This window comes from Theropithecus gelada, chromosome 11, assembly GCF_003255815.1.
Source record: "Theropithecus gelada isolate Dixy chromosome 11, Tgel_1.0, whole genome shotgun sequence".
Lineage (NCBI taxonomy): Eukaryota > Metazoa > Chordata > Mammalia > Primates > Cercopithecidae > Theropithecus > Theropithecus gelada.
In genome coordinates, this window is record NC_037679.1 from 62,873,277 (window position 1) to 62,889,832 (window position 16,556).

At 44.6% G+C, this 16,556-nt stretch overlaps 1 protein-coding gene across 1 annotated transcript in view; it reads right to left on the reverse strand.

The window, feature by feature from the left end:
- Window positions 1-1,990: 1,990 nt before the first annotated feature.
- The window catches only part of NT5DC3 (5'-nucleotidase domain containing 3), a 64,810-nt gene continuing 50,244 nt past the window's right edge, over window positions 1,991-16,556 (reverse strand). The window contains exons 10-14 of the mRNA XM_025402734.1: window positions 13,419-13,500; window positions 12,021-12,107; window positions 9,591-9,731; window positions 4,542-4,606; window positions 1,991-2,360 (exon numbers count right to left, since the gene is read on the reverse strand). Of these exons, the coding sequence (XP_025258519.1) occupies window positions 2,108-2,360; window positions 4,542-4,606; window positions 9,591-9,731; window positions 12,021-12,107; window positions 13,419-13,500 (628 nt within the window). The 3' untranslated portion in view covers window positions 1,991-2,107. The remainder of the gene's footprint in view (window positions 2,361-4,541; window positions 4,607-9,590; window positions 9,732-12,020; window positions 12,108-13,418; window positions 13,501-16,556) is intronic.

Consider the following 16,556-nt stretch of genomic DNA (forward strand, 5'->3'; position numbering starts at 1 on the left):
TCATAACAAAATGTAGAAGATGGGGAGAAGCCTTATTGGATCTAAAGGGTCACCTTCACCATTATAGTTAAATACAGCCAAATATCACAAGTACATTCCAACTATAACAAGTAGCATTACAAACGATGCTACGTAACTCGTTAAGTTTCTGCCATCTGGCAAGGAGCCCATGGAATGCCAGGCTCGCATTTCATCAATAGATGGTTACATACATTTATCACAATAAAAATGTTGAATAAGCAAGCACTCTCCACAAGCTCCCCTCATGTTCCTGCCATCCTTTAGATTTAAGAGTATAACATGGTACCGCCAAAGCTTAAAATGAGTTTTAGCAATACTAGATTAGGCTAATCTGAACAGAAGTATTTATATAGCATACGCAATTAAAATAGTATTAGCAGCGCCATAACTAATAACAGCAGACATTCCCATAGCACTCAGAGAGTGCAGTAAATATGCGCTTTACGTTGAAGGATACTACAAATGCAGATGCAATTAAGGATTCTTCCCTCCAACAAAAGGAATATATGCCACTTGCACTGCCCCTAGAAAGAAATGAGAAAAGCAGGCCAGGTGTGGTGGCTCACGCCTGTAATCCCAGCACTTTGGGAGGCCGAGGTGGGCCGATCATCTGAGGTCGGGAGTTCGAGACCAGCCTGACCAACGTGGAGAAACCCCATCTCTACTAGAAATACAAAATTAGCTGGGAGTGGTGGTGCATGCCTGTAATCCCAGCTACTTGGGAGGCTGAGGCAGGAGAATCGCTTGAACCCGGGAGGCAGAGGTTGCAGTGAGCTGAGATTGCACTACTGAACTCCGGCCTGGGCAACAAGAGCAAAACTCCATCTCAAAAAAACAAAACAAAACAGAAAGAAATGAGAAAAGCTCGGTTAGCTAAGTCATATCTATTTCTCAGCTTCAATGTCCTTCACCCTTTCCCATCTTAGACATCTTTAAAAAAAAAAAAAAAAAAAACTATACAAACTCCCCAATAGTCGCGCAAACACCGCAGGAGTGAAATCTGAGAGAAGGCTGGACCTGGCTAAGTTGTGGTGGCCATCTTCGTCCTCCCCTGGCCAATCCAAGCACCTCTCAGTTGATAACTCATCAGAGAGAAGCCAGGAACTTGTTTGTTTCCATCTAGACAAGGACTGTTTCTGGTAAATCTCATGTTTTAACAGGATTCCAATTCAAGCGGGTGGTGGCATGGCATAGCATTTCATTATAAAGATGCCTTTCCCTGGTTCATTTTCTTTCTTCCAGTGAGCACATGAAACCAACTCGGGTGGCGTTTCCAGGTTTAACAGGCTCCTGGGAGATCTACCACAAATGTTTTGGTTCTTCTAACCCACTCATTTCTTGCAGAAGGCTCTTCAGAAGGCTGTTCCACTAGCTGGAAGGTTTTGACCAGAGCTCTCATCTCCTCTCTCCTGCCCTCCTCCATGCTGGGAAAGGACACAGGAATCACACACTGAGGACAAAAGGGTCCAGGAGTTGCAACTTCTCTTGTTCTTTCTCACCTAAGTCCTTCCGGGGAGGCTGTGTTCTCTTTGATGCAATGTGCCAGAATGTCAAAGCCTTAGTACCAAATGATTTGGGAACCGGCCATCACCTGGGGGACTCTCTGTCACTCACAGGAGCGTTTTGCCATTGTGGAGCCCTCTAAATCAGCCTTCTGGAAGCAGTTAATCTTTGCCCATCACTGTGCCCCTGCAGTTCCCAATGCACCGCCAGTACACATTCAGGAAATGTGCCATGGAGCAGTCAAGAACCGTTTCAAGCCTGACCTGCTAGAATACAGAGATGGTATCAAGTGTCTCACCTATCCCAGAAAACCTGATGTTCCAGGACCTCGGTAAACAAAAAGGCGAAATCAGAGTTCCAATGAGAAGTTTGCCTTTCAGCCCTGCATGGAGGGAAAGGCTGGAGAGGCGGGCTGCTAGCTCCTGTCTTAACCATTGGGAGAATTATTCTCCATAAGGTACAAAACAAATATCAAAAGGCTTATCTGTATCTTTTCCAAAAGCAACACTCAGACCCACATGACGTCAACCCCATCATGCCTGCCCAATCAGGGGCAGTTACAGTTTCTAGCTTTTGCCCTCAGCTACTTGGCCTGGGCCTCCTGCAGGAGAGGGGTTCTGAAGGTGGGGGGCCTTTCTGACCAGGCGGGCAGTTCGTGCTGCAGTGGAGTCCTCCGGGGGTAGAAAGTGTGGCTGACGTCATAGTTCAGGAGGCAGCTCAGAGACGCCATGTAGATGTCAGCAAAGCGTGACAGGCGCCTCAGGAAGTAGGTTGGGTTCTGGTCTGTGCGGAACAGGCTTCCAAACTGGGCGTTGAAGAAACTCTTGGTCATTTCTCTGAAGGGGCAATAAAAAAGCAAAGCAACACAGAATGATTCAAAAAGCCTTGTTTTTAAACTACTGAAATCAGAATCACTTCTTTTTCAGAAAAAAAAAAAGGACTCATTTGAGAAAAAAGCCTAGAGCAGCCCCAAATATTAATTAAGAAAACAGTCTAGAGCCAGGTGTGGTGGCTCACATCTATAATCCCAGCACTTGGCGAGGCCAAGGCAGGTGGATCACTTGAGGCCAGGAGTTCGAGACCAGCCTGGTCAACATGGTGAAACCCCATCTCTACTAAAAATATAAAAATTAGCCAGGCGTGGTGGTGCATACCTGTAGTTCCAGCTACTCAGGAGGCTGAGGCACAAGAATCGCTTGAACCAGGGAGGCAGAGGGTGCAGTAAGCAGAGATCATGCCACTGCACTCCAGCCTGGGCAACAGAACGAGACTCCGTCTCACAAAAACAAAAACAAACAACAGTCTGGCCCGGGCATGGTAGGTGGATCACTTGTGCCCTGGACCACCAGCATGGGCAACATAGTGAGACCTTGTCTCTACAAAAATGCAAAAAATTTGGCCAGGCATGGTGGCATATGTCTGTAGTTCCAGCTACTCAGGAGGCTGAAGTCGGAGAACTGCTTGAGCCCGGGTGGTTGAGGCTGCAGTGAGCTATGACTGTGCCACTGCACTCCAGCCTGGGTGACAGAATGAGACCCTATCTAAAAATAAAAAAAGAAAACAGCCTGCCTATCCATCCATCAAAACAACTCTGGTCCTATTTCCCCCTTAACTGTCTCAAGGCTCCAGATGCTTTTGCACGTTTCTCTAAGGACACACGCCCCATCTCCCAAACTAAACACAGGATGCAACAGCTGCTCCCGATGGTACACAGAGGAATACAGAATGCTCTCAGGAGTCTCCACTTCCCTTACCGAAAGGATCAAGACCCCCTGTTTCACAAGCTTATTGTGAGAACTGAGTAAGGTAAGCAAAATAAAAGCATGTTGTAAACTCTCAAGTGCTCAGATGGAGGAATTAAGGATTGTTTTATGTGATGTAAATCTCCCCCATCCATTACATACTTCAATGCCTCCCGGCCTCCTCAGAAGTGAGACTGTTCACCCCGTCCACGGCCCATAAGCCCCTGCAGTCATCCTTACGTGCATGTATGTCTATTTCAACATCCCTATCATACACACACAGGATATGCACTCTCTGATGGCTGGCACCCTACAGAGTATTCCATCAAAATGAACAAATACTATTTGACTGCTAATAAGTCATTTACAAACACAGCAAAAAATAGAATCATTTACACAGCTGTGTGATAAAAGCCACCAGTTAGTTGGTAGCAGTTAAAATAAGACTCAGTCAACATCCTGAGAGGGAGGAGGACAAACTAAATGCAATACAGCTTTGGCTTCTGCAGAATCTGAGGAATGGACTCACTGTCCCCTCTCCACGCCCCGTCCACCCACCCACGCACACCACCACATGAACCCCCGAGTCAGGCTGCCCACGGCTGGGAGGCCAGAATCCCACCACAACCACTGCTGCCAAACCTCAGAGATGGCTGTGCCCAGCGGCTGGAGAAGGCCATGCACAAAGTCAGAAAAGTTCATGCCAATGGCAAAAAGCATTCTCCTAGGGAAGCATGATTGTCAGTATGGGTTCCCTTAAGACAGACACCCACCAAACTTTTCTCACGGCAGGCAGGCTTTCTTTATCAGTTAACAGAATGCACATTCTTGAAAGAGCTGTGGTTACAAATAAGCACCAGGGTCGTGGGAGCCCTAAGAATTCACTGTGGGTTCGGAGCCCAAATCCAGCACTGCCCCAATAGCCACATTGTGCTGCCAGCATTGTTAACAACTGGGCCAGCAGCTGCCCAGATGGGAAGGTCGGGAAGGTCAGGAAGGCAGGGAGGAGGAATGAGATGGAAAGGCTCCATTCTCCCAAGGCCTTTGATGGCAAGGGCGGAGGAATAACAGGGGTGATGGCTGGCCTCAAGGAAATGTTACATGTCACCAACAGCAGGTAGCCAATTCTGGACCCTGGGGGAGGCAGACATACCTGGGAGCTAAAAAAGGATGTTTCAACATTATGCCTCAGGCTGGCCCTGGGGAACAGACGTGGGCTGAGCACGGCCAGAACAGGGTGGTGGACATGCCACATTCAATACAGGCCGCTCTTACCTCATCTCCTTCCTTTCCTTTTTCCACTCCTGCAAAACCAGCTGTGACTCAGCATCTCTGTGAACCTGTAGGACGCAAGTCAATTATTACGACTGTTTTGGTTTCAAATAAACTCATTACGTAATGAGAATTTTTTAATGAGCAGCTTTTCTAGAAATTTTATTCCTTTACATCTCAGAGGTTGGCACCTGAATGAAATAATACATTTTTCAGACTTTCCAGTTGAAACCCTGCCTTCTTCAGGAATAAAAAATAGTTTTAAATGTCCAACATTAGAAATGTGGTTTAACAAATTAAGATGAACTATTATGAAGTTATATTAAACTATCAGTAAAGACTACATATAAACATAATGCATGTGTATCCACATATGTATAAGACATGTACATGATATATCCATTATGCACATGATATATCCATTACACACCTATTATATACAGGTATACAAACTATAATGTAGAAATACTTAGTACATGCTACCTATTATACTTATTATATACATGTGTACAAACATTATAGTTAAGTGGAGACAGCATACATACCCACCAACTGTAAGCATGTCAAAGTATGTGCTTACATTTGGAAATTAACATAAAAAATTATTTTAATTTGTACACGAGAATTATAAATAAACTTTTAAATTTAATATTATATTGTTTAATTTAAAAAACAATTATTTTTTGCAAAAGGCGAGAAGGTAAAGCATCTCCATGAGAAGGAAAAGCAGAGCATTTTCTGGTGGGCCAAAATATGGGTGAAAGGCAAAAAGAAAATGCCAACTGCCCATGATCTAACGAATGGAATCTCACAAGTCTCTCTCCAAGGTTCTTATGGCTAAACAGAAACACTGAGGCCAGAATTCAAGGTGCACATGATCGCAGGGAACAGGCCGGCTCCCTGCAATTCATGACCACGGGGGTAACCTTAGAACCTGGAGGAAAATACCAAGCGGGCAAACCATCTGCTTTTGACATGGGAGCCAAGAACCTTCCGTTTATCACATCTGCTCGGTTCAACAGCTCGACTCTGAACCCCGAGGCTGCTGAAGGGACATGTAAAGGAGAAAGACCCCAGGAATCGGAGGCCAGGGATGCGTGCCCAGAGGGGGACCCTGAGCTCTGCGCCTTTGCTCAGCCACGCTTCGGGGCTTACCTCCCCTGAAGTACCCAGCTGCTGGCTGGGGCGCCCTGCTGGCTGCCCTGACATGAACCTTTCCCACCATTTATCATCTCTCTCAAGGAACAACCCTCTCGCTTCCATCCTTCCCATCAGCCATTAAACCAAAAATGATTTCTCCCATTAAAAAAAAGAAGATTTCTCCCTGTGCCCACTCCCTTCTCCCTACAAGGCCAAACTCCTTAAAACAAGAGCCTCTGGTTCTGAAATCCACTTTAAAATATTTCAAAGACGGTGTGTGTTCATTAGTTATCATTAATCTTTCAAGTGAAACCATGTACTCTAGAGTGAGTAGTCCACATTGGAAAAGACTAACCAAAGCCCCACAATACAGGCAATACAGGCACTTCAGCCATCTCCATCTCCAGTGGTTGTTCATGGGCGTAATCAGCTCTTCAGGGACAAAGCAGATTGGCCACATATCTCTGCCCTTGTTTCAGAAAGATATTACAATCTAGCCAGTACAACAGCCTACATCAGTCCAGCCACCGGCCCATTTTTCTATCAGCCTGTGAGCTTACAAATGGGTTTTTCTTTTTCAATGCTTGGGGGGAAAAAACTGAAAAGAAGAATAATTTCATGACAGGCCACGCGTGGTAGTTCAAGCCTGTAATCCCAGCATTTTGGGAGGCCGAGGCAGGTGGATCACTTGAGGCCAGGAGTTCGAGACCAGCCTGGCCAACATGATGAAACCCAGTCTCTTCAAAAATACAAAAATTAGCTGGGCGTGGTGGCGCACACCTATAATCCTAGCTACTCAGGAGGCTAGGCATGAGAATCACTTGAGCCTGGGAGGCAGAGGCTTCAGTGAGCCGAGATCGTGCCACTGCACTCTGGCCTGGGCAACAGTGAGACTGCCTCAAAAGGAAAAAAAAAAAAATTCCTAACACGTAAAAATTACATGAAAGTCAAATTTCAGTGCCCACCAATAAAGTTTGTTGGGACACAGCTACAACCATTCATTCACATATTGTCCACGGCTGCTTTTGTGCTACAAGTGCAGAGGTGGGTAGCTGCAACAGAGCCTACAGCCTGCACAGCCTAAAATATTTACCATGTGGCCCTTTGCAGAAGCTTGCTGACCTATGGTCTAAATGTGGCCTCTGACTGGTTGGTTACCTGAGCCTGCACAGCCTAAAATATTTACCATGTGGCCCTCTGACAAAGCTTGCCGACCCGTGGTCTAAATGTGGCCTCTGACTGGTTAGTTACCTGAGAAGCATCTACCAATGCCAGTACCACCACCAGGAACCACAGCCATTTTGGAAGGCACTTCAAGGCTAGCTAATGAAATTACAATCAATATTTATATACTTCTATTTCATTCATTAGACTCGGCTCCAAATGACTCCTGTGAGGTCAGGAGTTCGAGACCAGCCTGGCCAACATGGGGAAACCCCATCTCTACTAAAAATACAAAATTAGCTAGGCATGGTGGCACAAGCCTGTAGTCCCAGCTATTTGGGAGGCTGAGAGAGGAGAATTGCTTGAACCTGGGAGGTGAAGGCTGCAGTGAGCCAAGATCACGCCACTCCACTCCAGCCTGGGTGACAGAGCAAGACTCCATCTCAAAAAATCAAAAAACAAAAAACAAATGACACTCTGCTGGCTCTGAAAAAATCAAACCCGATCTCAGAGGACCAATTTTTCTCCTCGGAAAACTGTCCAAATAATGTGCTACGTGCTCTGAAAATAATCCCCAAGGGGGAGTTCTAGAAACATCTGCCACAGGCTCAGTGGAAAAACTTGTAACTTTCTAGGGGAACACTGAGGAAGAGGGTGACAGTGAGACAGGACATTGATTTGGATGTTTTTTTAGTTAGCAGCTACACACCTCTATATCCTAGTGAATGCAACTTGACAGAACTCTGTACAAAGTGCCAGAACCCAAGGCAATATAGGGACGTGGAGGTTAAGGGTCTAGAGTTGGGCTGCCTGTGTGTCAACATCAGCATCACCCATCACTAGAGCAAGTTCTATCTCCTCTGTGCCTCAGGGTCTGCATCAGAAAAATGGGAGTGATGTTTCGGTCCTACTTCAAAGAGTTGCTGTGAAAATGAAATGAACTTAAAGGTTTCAGTGTCCAGAACACAGTAAGTTCTTAAGACATTTTTACACAGCCTGATTCCGCCAACCAAGAACTGTGGTTCCAGAAAAGTGACCTATCTCGCAGTCTCAAGTTTTCTCTCCTGCAAAATGTGGGCGGCTATGTAAATCGTAATTTCCCTTTCTTCCTTCCCTCACCCCACACCTCGTATAATTAATTTTACAAACCACAGAAATATTTTCAGCACTTCCATTCTCTAAAACACACATTCCTTAATAGTCAACTTTTTTTTTACACAGGTCAGAAAAAGGAAAACAAACAAAAAAAACTGTTTCCAAAGCGAAAATGTACTGACACCATCTACGTGCAGTTGTGTTTGTACATGTGACCAGCTGCCAGGGTCACAGAGACGTCACTGAGGGGGAGTCAAGCCTTGCCTATACCCGAATCCTCTAAACAGGAAGGCACATGAAAGCAGTGCTCTGAAGCATGGACTTTGGGACCTGGTTCAAGCCTTGCCCTGCCATTTTATGATCTCACACATAAATGATACCTAACCTCTCAAAAACTGTTTCCTTATTCTAAAATGGAACAGCTATGACTATTAAATGAGCAATGTGTATAGAGCCAGCACTCAGCACAGTGTCTGGCATGTAAAAAGTAACTATTAGTAGTGTATGACATGCACAGACTCTCAACTACATTAACTCAGAATTGATGCCACATATTTTTAGTAAATCATCTCACAGACAAGCATAGCAAGCGAAACAGAATAAATCCTCATCAGAGAAGAGCCAAGAACTAATGGGGCCCAATGCATCCTGGAAACGAGGCCCAGGGGGACGTGCAGGGCCCCATGCTCTGGAATGCATACACCTGGAGCCAGAATGTGGCCTGCCACTCACAGCCTTGCCTGATCTCACTGCTCAGCCACTCCCACACAGAGTGCCAGCTGGGGCAGGCAAGGCAATTCCCTACCCATTTCCAAAGCCAGAGGGCAGGCATGGGCAACAGACCATGGCCACAGATTGCAGGTGTGATAGCCAAGAGAGCAAGCATCTGTGCCCGTATCCTAAAAATGTCACCACCCATGCTGAGACGGCTGTAGCCCAGGCAAGCTGGAGCCAGGGAGAAAACAAGGTGCCTCACGGAAGTGGAAAGGAAAGGGGCACATGGAGAATTAAGGGGATACAGCTACAAAAGAGAGGCAGCTTCCATGGGCCAGGAAATGACTGATACAACTGCCATTCCTCACTTACCAGCCAAAACTGGCTGCCTAACTTAACTGAAGGAAGTAACTGCCAGGGAACTCCAGTAAGCCAGAAAATTGCAGGTATTATCCTCAGAATCAACTGAGGCTGGACTTTTGCTTGCTTTGACATCTTGACTCTTGCTTTGAGACTCTCTCCCATAAGCCATGGTGCCTAGACTGAAGTGTTCACTTCATAGGCCCCTTTATTTCACAGACGGGGAAACTGAGGCCCAGAATGGAGAAGCCCCACTGTAGCAGGCGCAGACAGAACCAGCAGACTTAAGCACTGGCAAGGTCTCCTGAATCCCAGTACCCCACAGGAGAGCTCCTAGCAGGCTTCAGTGTGGAAGTGAGGATACTGGATCTTCACTGACAGAGGAATGTGAGCAAACACCTACATTTACACAGGCCCCACAAACACTGTCTAAGCAAAAGAACCCCAGTTGTTATTCTGCAGTCTACTGAAAACAACTTAAGCCTCGTATTTTATAACAATTAAGCAGAATATACCTGAAGTAACTTTCTAACCTCAGGCTTAAAGAAAAAGTGAGAGAGAAAAAAAATATATCCAAACCTGCATCTGTTCCAATAACCCAGTCAAGGTCTGCAGCCAGGTCATGGTTTGAATGTATTGCTCCGTGTTCATGATTTTCAGTTCAGATCGCAACTCTGGGATAATTGCACCAGTCCTCCAGCCATGCTTTAGGGTCAAATCCTGATCACAAAGATCACGAAAAGTCAATATCAAGTCTCAAGAGAATCTACACTATGTCATTATTTTCCCAGACATGAGAGGCATTCATTTAATTAGTTTTTGATGGTAATGGTTAGTTATTCACCAAGCTGAATTCAATGAATTACATTTAATTAAAACAAATTTGGCACCAGCCTTCGATTATTTCATTCCAAGAAACTTTCAGATCTGGAAATAATTGCTGTGAGTCACAACCCCTGCAGAAACGCTAGGTCTGGAATCATTAACCATGGTCTGTAAAAAAAACAGTGAGGTCAGGGGCAGAAAAGGGCTTGACCTAAATGCTACCAAAGGTCTTCATTCAATTCATCCACAGACCTGTGTGTGCCAGGCCCTCTGGGTTATGGAGAACCATGGAATCTCAGACTTGGAATGATCACATACAACATAAGCATGCATGACCACATTTTCCATTCCAAATGTTGTCACCCCATATTTGACAAAAGGCCAGAATATTTAGTATCAGCTATGTCCTGGAAAATCTAAGACATATAGTCATCATACTAAATGGTCATTTTCTCATTTGGCAAATATTTATCAAGCACTACTATTTGCCAGGCCCTAAATACTGAGTATAAAACAACGGACAAAACACTGAGAAATCCCAGCCCTCGTGGAAAATACAGACAATAAACACGTAAAATACACAATGGCAGGTGGGGATAAGTACAAGGGACAAAAATCAAGCAGAATAACAGGAAAAGGAGAGGAAGAAAGGAGGTTTCCATTTTGTACCGGGTAGTTAGGAAGACCAGGCTAATACAACGATAAGGTCGGGGAAAGTATGAAAACATGTGGCAACAGAAAGATTCTGGCTGAAGAACAGCTAGTGCAAAGGCCCCAGGGTAGGAACATGCTGGAGGGTGGCATGTTAAGAAGCAATAAGTCAGGGAACCTAGATGAGACAAAAGAGGGGGCAGGGGCAGAGGGTGTCTTCAGAGAGGTGGGCTGGGGAAGGGGAAATCCAGTGGGCAACTATAGGAACTCAGGTTTTTACTCTGAGGGAGAAAGAAAGGCTTTCAGGTTTTAAAGCTTTAAGTCTGATTTACAGTTTTAAAGGTTCAGTCTGGCTACTCACCTAAAGCCAGAATCCTAAGTTCTATGTAAGAGTCTAAGGGGGCTTAGGATGCCCGCTCACCTTCACTGGTTCAATTTTTTTTTTTTTTTTTTTTTTTTTTTGAGACAGGATCTCACTCTGTCCCCTAAGCTAGAGTGCAATGGCATGATCTCAGATCACTGCAGTTTCCACCTCCCAGGTTCAAGCAATCCTCCTGCCTCAGCCTCCCCAGTAGCTAGGATTACAGGCGTGTGCTACCACGCCCAGATTATTTTTGTATTTTTAGTAGAGACAGGGTTTCACAATGTTGCCCAGGCTGGTCTCAAACTCATGAGTTCAAGTAATCCACCCATCTCAGCCTCCCAAAGTGCTAGGACTACAGGTGTGAGCCACCGTGCCCAGCCCACTGGTTCAGTTTCTTGAAGTCTTTGAATATTTCTCTTTCTCCTAATAATACATGAAAACCTACAGCACATTCTTTTTTTTTTTTTTTTTTTGAGACGGAATCTCGCTCTGTCGCCCAGGCTGGAGTGCAGTGGCCGGATCTCAGCTCACTGCAAGCTCCGCCTCCCGGGTTCACGCCATCCTCCTGCCTCAGCCTCCCGAGTAGCTGGGACTACAGGCGCCTGCCACCTCGCCCGGCTAGTTTTTTTTGTTTGTTTGTTTTTGTTTTGTTTTTTTTTTTGTATTTTTTAGTAGAGACGGGGTTTCACCGTGTTAGCCAAGATGGTCTCGATCTCCTGACCTCGTGATCCACCCGTCTCGGCCTCCCAAAGTGCTGGGATTACAGGCTTGAGCCACCGCGCCCGGCCAGCACATTCTTTTAAATATTCCCAATGGTGGCAAACTTTCAAAGGTGGATTTTATTTATGTTTTTTGATGCATTGATAAAAGGAAAAAGAACAATGGCATTTATTTATTATTATTTAAATGGAAAGATTATTTTGATAAACTCTTTGAGTGAACTGCTTATTTCCATCATTTCCGAAAAATATTTATCTTTTTCACAACTCTGTTCTGTTAAAAAAAAAAAAAAAAAAAAGAGACATTAAAAAGATGCAGCCTACCTCTAGGTTTTACGAAAGCATAAAGACGACCTTAAATATAAGATACATTCTTAAATAAAAGATACATTCTTTAGTAAGTGAGGCTAACACATCTGTCCCCCAACAAAGGAAAAAAGGGCTCCTCACCGCCAGGTCACTGTATATATGGTCACCAAAATACAACACTCTGGATCCTCTCCATCCAGTAAGCTTCAAAAATTCATATAAATTACCCTGCAATCAAAGAAAACTATAGTTACTATATTACAGCTAGAGAGCTGTCTAACCCACAGTACAAAATATTTTTTAAAACTTTTAAAAATTGTTTTTATAACTTAAATATCAAAATATAAAGATAAAAGCTCCTTCATGGGAAATCTGTCCTCTATGTCAAATGCACTGTTCAAGAAGGATTTATATTCTATACACCTCTTTGTAACTATCTTTCTACACTGAACATACTGGGGCCATCTTTCCATGTCAATAAATAATCTACCATGTAATGATAGCAGCTGGGAAGTACCATGATTCCTTTCACCAATTCCCTGATGTTGGACAGTTTACATTATCTATTTTGTAAGCAACTTCATGATAAACATTCTCATAGGCAAGTTGTATTAGCTATATCTTAATAATTTTCTTAGGCTAACTTCCTAGCAGTAGAATGGCTTTATCAAAGCTAATTTTTCAAGGCCTAGAAAATATACTTATTGCCAAATCCATCAGATTGATATATACCCACCAAGAATGCATTAATTCTTTTAAAAAATGAACTTTAGTAACATAATAATGGTCACCAATGCAATTCATTCAAACATTTGAAAGCCTCATATGACACCAAAATATATTAAAACTGTGCACAGGCTAGGTGTGACGGCTCATGCCTATAATCCCAGCACTCTGGGAGGCCAAGGCGGGAGGACTGCTTGAGCCCAAGAGTTCAAGACCAGCTTGGGCAAAATGGCAAGACCCTGTCTCTACAAAAAATAAAAATTAAAAATTAGCTGGGTGTGGTGGTGCATGCCTATGATCTCAGCCACTTAGGAGGCTGAGATGGGAGGATCACTTGAGCTCAGAAAGTTGAGGCTATAGTGAACCGTGTTCATGCCACTGCACTCCAGCCTGGGCAACAGGGTGAGAACTTGTCTCAATAAAATTTTTTTTAAAAACCCACAAAATTGTGTACAAAACATGTATTGTCAGAAAATAATTAGTAATTTGAGTGCATAATATGCCATGAGTAAGTGTTCCTCAAAGAGAAATTTCCAAGGTTTACTACTGGCATCTTAAATGTTACACACTACGAAAGTCATGCCTTCAATTTTGTTTTAAAAAAACCATTCAATTTTGAGTTAGTTTAGATGCTAGCATATTGAAAATATATTGACTTAAACCTAAGTTTACCACCAAGTTATAATCAGTCAGTTCACGGGAATCACTCAGAACTGTGCCAGGCACACAGAAAGCCACAGTGAACATCAGCTATTAGCATTATTACCGACCACGAAGCAAAGCAACAAAAAGGAGAAGCTGGTCATGACATACCTGCTTGTAAATCTGGCCTTTCTGCAACTTATGGATTTTATCCCAGAGTAAGACACCTTTCTCATTCATCTTTCGGAAAGGCCTAACAACAGAAACAGGAAACATTATGACACAGAGTAGTACAGGTTGTCCGCTCTATGAAATACCAGAGTTATTCACTATCACAGGAAGTAGCTCCCTGCAAAAACCTAAACAAAAACCCGAAATCAAAACTCCACCATCACATTCCCTGGCCTAATTCAATACATCCCAAACTGTGTGAAGCCCAGTATCCAAAGGTGTTTCATGAAAAAAAGAATTCCTGGGGGCCAGGCGCAGTAGCTCACTCTTGTAAGCCCAGCACTTTGGGAAACCAAGGCAGGTGGATCACCTGAGGTCAGGAGTTCGAGATCAGCCTGGCCAACATGATGAAACCCCATCTCTACTAAAAATACAAAAATTAGCTGAGCAAGGTGGCAGGCACCTGTAATCCCAGCTACTCAACAGGCCGAGGCAGGAGAATCGCTTGAACCCAGGAGGCAGAGGTTGCAGTGAGTGGAGATTGCGCCACTGCACTTCAGCCTAGGCAACAAGAGAGAAACTCCATCTCAAAAACAAACAAAAACAAACAAAAAAAAGAATTCCAGGGTCATATAAATTTGGAAAACACCATGCACTAAATATGTCCCTCTGAAAAAGCTATTGATGGGCTCTGAAAAGCCCTGCTATAATCAACTTCCTTTCACCCAGATTTCCCGGATTTATCTGACGATGCAGAAAACCTGTTTATAATGAAAAGTTTACGGAAACACTGCCTTAGTGCATTTATCTGGCTTCATACCTGAAATTAAGCCACTCTAGATAACAAACCAGAAGACCAGAAGCACCAGTTTATGATGGAAATTGGGAGGTAAGGATAATGCCTCATTCCTCACCCTGACACACTGCTAGCCCAAAGGACCCAGGGTTTGTTTGCCTTAAGGTAAAAATAAGTGTTACCCTAAAAAAAATAATTTTTTTACCTAATTGTAATACAGAAAAATACAACAAAGAAAAGGTACACGACCCAGAATTCTAGACCCACCTTGTACACTAAACATTTCAGTTCGTCTTTCAGTCTTTTCATGAAATTTATGTTTCTTTCATGACTATAAAATGAGATCACTTTGTGTACACTGACATCCTTTTTTCTCTAATATTTCGAGCAATTTTCCAAGTGATTACATATTCTTAAATACATCATGTTTTACAGTAATACATCATCTTTTTTTTTTTCCAAATACGTTTTCATTTTTTTGGTTTTTTTTTTTTTTTTTTTTGGAGAGAGGGTCTCACTCTGTTCCCCAGGATGAAGTGTGGTGGCACAATCGCGGCTCACTACAGTCTCGACCTCCTGGGCTCAGGTGACACTCCCACCTCAGTCTCTCAAATAGCTGCCATACCTGGTTTATTTTATTTTTTTGAGAGAGTCTCACTCTGTCGCCCAGGCTGGAGTGCAGTGGTGCAATCTTGGCTCACTGCGATCTCCACCTCCTGGGCTCAAACGATTCTCCTGCCTCAGTCTACTGAGTAGCTGGGATTACAGGTGCATGTCACCATAACTGGCTAATTTTTGTATTTTTAGTAGAGATGGGATTTCACCATGTTGAACTCCTGACCTCAGGTGATCCGCCCACCTCAGTCTCCCAATGTGCTGGGATTACAGGTGTGACCAGCTAATTTTTTAATTATTTGTAGAGACAAAGTCTCCCTATGTAACCCAGGGTGGTCTCAAACTCCTGGGCTCAAGTAATTCCCCGGCTTCAGCCTCCCAAAGTGCTGGAATTATAGGTGTGAGCCATGGCACCTGGCCCAAGTACACCTTTTTTTTTTTTTTTTTTTTTGAGATGGAGTCTCACTCTGTCGCCCAGGCTGGAGTGCAGTGGCGCCATCTCGGCTCACTGCAAGCTCTGCCTCCGGGTTCACGCCATTCTCCTGCCTCAGCCTCCCGAGTAGCTGGGACTACAGGTGCCCGCCACCACGCCTAATTTTTTGTATTTTTAGTAGAGAACGGGTTTCATCGTGTTAGCCAAGATGGTCTCGATCCCCTGACCTTGTGATCCTCCCGCCTCGGCCTCCCAAAGTGTTGGGATCACAGGCATAAGCCACTGCACCCAGCCAAGTACATCGTCTTTAATGACTGCATAATCCCCTCTCATATGGCTATTCCAAATTTAACTAAGCATCCCCTACTGTAGGGCTGTTGTTTCTGACCTCTCATTATTATAAATAACACAAGGATGAACACAGACAGAGGATTATTCAGCTCTTACCCTAGGCTTCGAGAACAAAGACAAAATAGATATTGGGGGAGGGGGCTGAGACACCCTGCCTGCTCCATCCAGGGAACAGAGTTCAGGGCCCTGCCTCCTCACTTTTTATAAACACGGCAAAGCAGAGGAGCTCTCTGGTGAAGAGAGAGACAGGGCCCTTCTGACCACACCCCAGAATCTACTAAGAAAATAGTGAGGGCATCATATCAGTGACTATAGGGCCCCAACCTCCCCTCTTCTTCCTCTAGGAGAGGAGTGCCTTTGACCACTCCGACCCAGCTAGGTGCACGTTCTCCTCTGCGTGCTTCAACACTCCCAGACACTGATAAAGGTTTTTATGTTGCTCCCCAAGACACTGGAAGAAACTAGCCCTGGCCTGGAGCCAAATTCCTTAAACCCTCAATAAACTCCACATCCTGACCCGCTCCTGGTGGAACATCCCTTTCTCTCCTGTCTGCCACAGCAGGGGTCTCCAAACCCTGGGCCGTGGACCACAGACCAAAACCGGCCCATGGGTTAGGAGCCAGGCCGCACAGCAGGAGGCGAGCATCCGGTGGGTGAGAGAGCATTAACGCCTGAGCTCCAACTCCTGGCTAATCAGGTGCGCCATTAGATTCTCATAGGAGCGGAACCCTATTGTGAGCTGCACAAGCAAGGGATCTAAGTCGTGCGCTCCTTATGAGAATCTAATGCCTGACGATCTCAGGTGGAACAGTTTCATCCTGAAACCGTCACCCTACCCTACCCCCACAAACCTGGTGGAAAAATTGTCTTCCACAAAACCAGTCCACGGTGCCAAAAAGGTTGGGGACCCTGTGCCAGAGGATGCACTGCAGCCCACTCTGTA